At 37.8% G+C, this 6,000-nt stretch overlaps 1 protein-coding gene across 1 annotated transcript; it reads right to left on the minus strand.

Moving 5' to 3' along the window:
* Window positions 1-2,275: 2,275 nt before the first annotated feature.
* On the minus strand, window positions 2,276-5,623 carry CXHXorf66 (chromosome X CXorf66 homolog). The gene is made up of 3 exons (XM_025460874.2): window positions 5,464-5,623; window positions 4,434-4,590; window positions 2,276-3,338 (listed from the first exon to the last, which is right to left on the minus strand). Exons 1-3 carry the CDS (start codon window positions 5,549-5,551, stop codon window positions 2,453-2,455), a joined length of 1,131 nt encoding a protein of 376 aa, XP_025316659.1. The 5' UTR covers window positions 5,552-5,623; the 3' UTR covers window positions 2,276-2,452.
* Between the last annotated feature and the right edge of the window lie 377 nt (window positions 5,624-6,000).

The raw sequence follows: 6,000 nt of genomic DNA on the forward strand, positions 1-6,000 counted from the left end.
TTTAGAAAGGAGCTACATACTCATGCACTGTGTCCTTAAGATATCATTATCATTGGTTGTCACTGCCAGTTGGTTATTTTAATTATATATTAATATTCACAGATATTAAAGTATTACAAATCTCTAGGCTTCAAAATGGGAAAGCTTAGATTATTTAGTTTTGCCTACTAAGACGTTGGTTGAATTTAAACTGAGAACCATACAATTTCAACTTCTACTATTTCCAGGCTACTAACAGCTCAGATTAACTCTAAAATCATTGCATAATATGAAGCCAGATTATCCAGTGACATAATTTTGAAAATTTAACCTTAGATGCTGTCAAACGCTGATCAGATCATCTGAACAGAGCAGCCGTTAAAAAAAAAAAAATAGAGAGGGAGACAAACCGTGAGAGACTCCTAACTCTGGGAAATGAACAAAGGGTTGCAGAAGGGGAAGTGGGCGGGGGGTTGGGGTAACTGGATGATGGGCACTGAGGAGGGCACTTGATGGGATGAGCACTAGGTGTTATATGTTGACAAACTGAACTTCAATAAAAACAAATTTAAAAAAAACTAGGAGGCATGCCTCAGTGGCTCAGTGGTTGAGCATATGAATTTGGCTCGGGTCTTGATCCCAGGGTCTTGGGATTGAGTCCTGCATCAGGTTCCCTGCTGGGAGCATCCTTCTCCCTCTATGTCTCTGCCTCTCTCTCTGTATCTCTCATGAATAAATAAATAAAATCTTTAAAAAAAATTAGGAGATGGATGGGGAAATTTGAATACTGACTGGATAATTGTTATTGAGGAATTATTGTTAATTTTTAGGTGAGATACGGTAGTGTGTGCATGTACTTTTTAAAAAAAGTCATCTCTACACCCAGCGTGGGGCTCAAACTCACAACCCCATGATCAAGAGTCACATGCTCCACCAACAGAGCCAGCCAAGTGTCCCTGTGTATGTATTTTTAAAAGTCATCATCTTTTAGAGCTATAAATGGGAAGGGCAATGAATAAAAGTATAAATAAAATAAGATTAGCCACGTAATGATTACTATTGAACCTGAGCAATGCTTATATGGGTGTTCATTATACTACTTGCTCTATCTACTTTTGTATATGTTTGAACTTTTTAAAAATAGTAAACAATTTAAAATTTTAATCAGAAATTTCACTTGTATTTGTGAATTTTAAAAAGACCAGGGTTTTCTTTTTTTAAATTTTTTTTTATTGGAGTTCAATTTGCCAACATATAGCATAACACCCAGTGCTCATCCCGCCAAGTGCCCCAATCAGTGCCCATCACCCAGTCACCCCAACCCCCTGCCCACATCCCTTTCCACTACCCCTTGTTTCCCTGAGTTAGGTGTCTCTCATGTTTTGTCACCCTCACTGATATTTTCACTCATTTTCTCTCCTTCCCCTTTATTCCCTTTTACTAGTTTTTATATTCCCTGAATGAATGAGACCATACAATGTTTAAGACCAGAGTTTTCTGGGATCCCTGGGTGCCGCAGTGGTTTGGCGCCTGCCTTTGGCTCAGGGCGCGATCCTGGAGACTCCGGATCGAATGTCGGGCTCCCGGTGCATGGAGCCTGCTTCTCCCTCTGCCTGTGTCTCTGCCTCTCTCTCTCTCTGTGTGACTATCATAAATAAAAGTTTAAAAAAAAATTATAAAAAAAAAGACCAGAGTTTTCTAACCCAGGAAAATTTTAACCCTTTATAGTTTGTCTTTTAAAAAATGGCAGTAGGAAATCAAGTTATAGCTCCCACAATGCTTTTTATTTATTTTGATTTATTTTAGTTTTGTTAACATGACCTAATTTTATTGAATTCAGTATTTCTTTTTTTTTAGTTGAAGAATAGTTGACATATGATATTGTATTAGTTTTAGGTGTAAAACATAGTGATTGCACATTTACATACCTTATTAAATGGTCACAACAATAAGTAGCAGTCAAGGAGACTGATGTTAGAAATGGCTATCAGGAGTTTCCCTAACTCCACCAGAGCTAAGCACATAACAGCCATTTCTGCTAAGCACTGGGCACTACAGGAAGCCAGTCTTAAATTGTGAGGACTGTGTATAAACATTAAAATATAAACTTGAGAAAAAAAAAACGTAATTGGGTTGAGACTTCATTTAAGGGCTAATCCAAGGGAAAGAGGAGTCCAGGATACCCATGGTTTGCATGTGCACATGTGCTTGTGGTTTCCTTCCAAGTGACCAGATCTAAGTAAGATACATCAAAAGAGCCTTTTGCCTCTAAAATTCAATAATAACAGTAAAATCATTTGTTATGTCATACATTTAATTAGTATTTTTTAAATAAATTGCTTCCAAGATGGATAGGGCTAATCTTAACAATTGCAAATAGATGTTCAGCTATCGGTGTTTTAAAGGATGATGAGCATAAAATAGTTGGTATAAGTATGCTTCTTAACAGGTGGTTTTTATTTTTATTGAGTCTTTAATTTTCTTGGGCATCTTTAAGGATGGCCTCATTGCATTTTATGTTGCAAATAATGGTTACCTCCCTATCACTGTCATCACTGTCATATGTCATCAAATCACTGCTACTCATATTGCCACAGAGTGCATTGTCTCTGTTATCTGCCTTATGAAAGAACTTGGAAAAGGATGTTGCTTCACTTGGAAAAGGTGAGTTTTGAGCATTTCCATTCATTGCCTCAGAAACATTGACCAAAGGCTCAGAAGAAGCTCTGCAAACAAGGCATTTTTCCTTACAGCATCGGCAAGGCTTGATTAATTGAGGCCTAGATAATATGCATGCCCTATCGGTACTAACTGACCTTTTTAGATTACGATATCTGGGAGATTTGGTTAATTTCTGAAAACTGGATCGCCTGGGTGGCAATTTTCGCTTTCGTGGACAAGATGGCTTTGTTGGCCTGTCTGGATATTGTAGATGGTCTGGCCAAGGTGGCTTCACTGCCTTATTTGAATAGGATGAACAGGCCTGACCACCTAGCTTATGGGCATGAGCTAGCTTATATTGCTTTTCTAGACTGTGTATTCTATATGACTTTTCTGGGTAGGATGACTTCAATTTTTTTGGTTGCCTTGATGGCCTACATGACTTTTCTTGACTTGATGACTTGTTTAACTTTTCTGTACTAGATGATAAACATTGCTTTCCTGGATATAAGGGCCTGATTGACTTCTCTGCGGTGGATGGCATGGATGACTTTTCTGGACTTGAGGGCCCAGAAAACTTATCTGTACTGGGTAACATGGCTTGTTTTTCTACACTGCATGGAGTGGCTATCTTGGATTGACTGAGTGATATTTTGGATGATCTGAACGGCTTGGCTGTCACATCTTCTTTCTTGAACCTGAAAATAATAGGAAATTTGGAATAAAACAGTTTAAAATAAAAGAGTAATATTGCTATCACCAGAAAACACAGGCTACCATGTCAGTTTATATTTTTTCATCTTTTTTTGGCTCTAGTGGGAAAATTGAACACAGAATTGGAGTGTGGTGAAAGCCATAATTTCAGTTACAGATATGAATGCATGCTGAATACTTATTTTTCTTGAGAATACTTTTATGATTTTAGACACATTAGATAACCAAATAGCCTGCATATGGAATGACACAAAGTTGTTTCAAGTCTACTGTTGAGAAGAAGAGGGAGTATTTCACTTATTCTAGAAATTAAACTTTAAGAAAAGTTGCAGGTTGATATGCAACTCATACACAGCTGTCACAACTTGTCATAAGGAAAGAATAAACTCTGAGACTAGAGTCACTATGACCATCAAGTTATCTATCCATGCATATTTATATCCACAATATTACTCTAGAAATAAAGGGACAGAGCACTGGTGTATTTTAGTCAGCAGTCCTTATACTGTGAAATTTTTAGAGAACTGCTATATGAGGGCCAGCCTGATCCTCCTATAGGAAAGGCAGGGAGTTGAGACAATGAGAACAACAACAGTGAATAATTTTTCATGCTGTTATGCTTTAAAATGGTAGAATATCCAAAATGTTTTATTATTTTTGGAATGCAGAGACCCAGCTCTCTCTCTGCTTCTTCTTTTTTTTTTTCTCTTTTCAAATTATTTCTTTAAATTCTAGTTGGGTAACATACAGTGTAATATTGGTTTCAGTCTCTCCCCTTCTTTATTCTCCCTGTCTTATTCAGATAGTCAAGCCCATTCTTTTCCTAGACTCAATTTATGATGAAATTAATAGCTTGGGGCTCAGCTGAACCCTCAGCAGGAGAGAGCTTTAGAATATGCTAGAATTGATCATGTACTTGAGAATATTTAAGAGCTGATACTGTTGAAGTGAAGGAATCCACCCAGAAGATGAGCTCTTTAGCAATCTGGGGTTAACATTAAGTCACCACAACAACAATGAAACCACCACTACATGTATACACACACCTTGCATTCTTAATTTAAGAATGTAAAACTTACGTTCCGGCTTTGGGTGCATCGTCACTCATACAGTTGTAATGAAGAAAACAAAAACAGGTAAAGACAAAAGATGTGATCATAATGCCAATTACGATAATGAGTAGACGTCTCCTGACATCGTCCATTTTATTCTCCACTGGTTCACCGTGCTTAGCTCCTGTCAAAGAGATTGTTTCACCAGAAAATGTGTTAGGTAATCCAGTTTCCTTCCATTTAATAATGGTTTATCAGTAAAGATCAAAATCAAATCTTTTCATCAATGATTTTTTAAAGGAAGATCAGTGTTCCACTGTCATTTTCCTCCCTGTATCACATTCCGAGCCACAGTATAAAAAGCAATATAAGCTAGCTCATGCCCATAAGCCAAATCTGGGAAGCATCTCCAGCTAATCAGTGCAATTACCTTGGTTACCTCTGCATTATGACTTGCTCACCCCATTACCTAGGATTTTAAGTGTATGTATGTCTTGCACATGTGAATGCACTTGAGTGTTAATTTTTTTTTTAAAGATTTTATTTATTCATGAGAGACCTAGAGAGAGAGAGGCAGAGACATAGGCAGAAGGAGAAGCAGGCTCCCTGTGGGGAGCCTGATGAGGGACTCAATCCCTGGAATCCAGGATCACTCCCTGAGCTGAGGCAGACATTCAACTAATGAGCCACCCAGGCATCCCTTGAGTGTTAATGTTTGTGTGTGAATGTGTACGGTGGGAAAGGGGACAGGACAAGAAAAACTCTTGTTGAAGCCCACTATATGTTAGGTACCATGCCAAATTAGTTGAGGGCAGGGGTTGGTGGATTGGGTGGGGAAGGGGAGTAAAGGCAGACAAAATGTCTATTTATGCTTCTATGTTACTTGTATTTTTCACACAGAGGTAAACTCTTAGATGTTTTCCTAGAAATTCTTAAAGACCTATTAGTGGCAACATTCAAGAAACAGCAGATCTCTTAAACATAGCTTGTCTAATTAAGTGCTCAAGTATATAACATAATAGATCCTAATTTCTGAATTTTAAGGTTAGACACATACCTGTAGTAGAAGATTCATCACTTTGGTTTGTATTTAAACAACTGTTTGTCCAAATGAATAAAAGTAGGACACAAATGAAAAGATTCATGTCCAGGGATTTGTTCAAATGTCTCTTCTGCCAAGGAGACTCCTGTATTTGATATGGTTCAAGCTTGTTCTAGTTTATGACATCATAATCATTTTGTGTCATAGTCTGACAACATAATCTCACCATGGAGATGCCTGAACTTCTGTGTATAAGCAACATCAAATGAGGGATGCCTGGGTAGCTCAGCAGTTGAGTGTCTGCCTTTGGTTCAGGGCCTGACACCGGATTCCTGAGATTGAGTCCCACACTGGGTTCCTTGCATGGAGCCTGCTTTGCCTCCCTCTGCCTGTGTCTCTGCCTCTCTGTGTCTCTCATGAAAAAATAAGTAAAATCTTAAAAAAAAATCAAATTATTTTTAAGTTTATTTCTCCATATCAAATATTCTATCAAATTCAAATAAAGAAGTTTGTGGCATTATTAAAAGCACAGAGGGAGCTATTTAGAGAAGA

This window comes from Canis lupus, chromosome X (genome assembly GCF_003254725.2).
Source record: "Canis lupus dingo isolate Sandy chromosome X, ASM325472v2, whole genome shotgun sequence".
Lineage (NCBI taxonomy): Eukaryota > Metazoa > Chordata > Mammalia > Carnivora > Canidae > Canis > Canis lupus.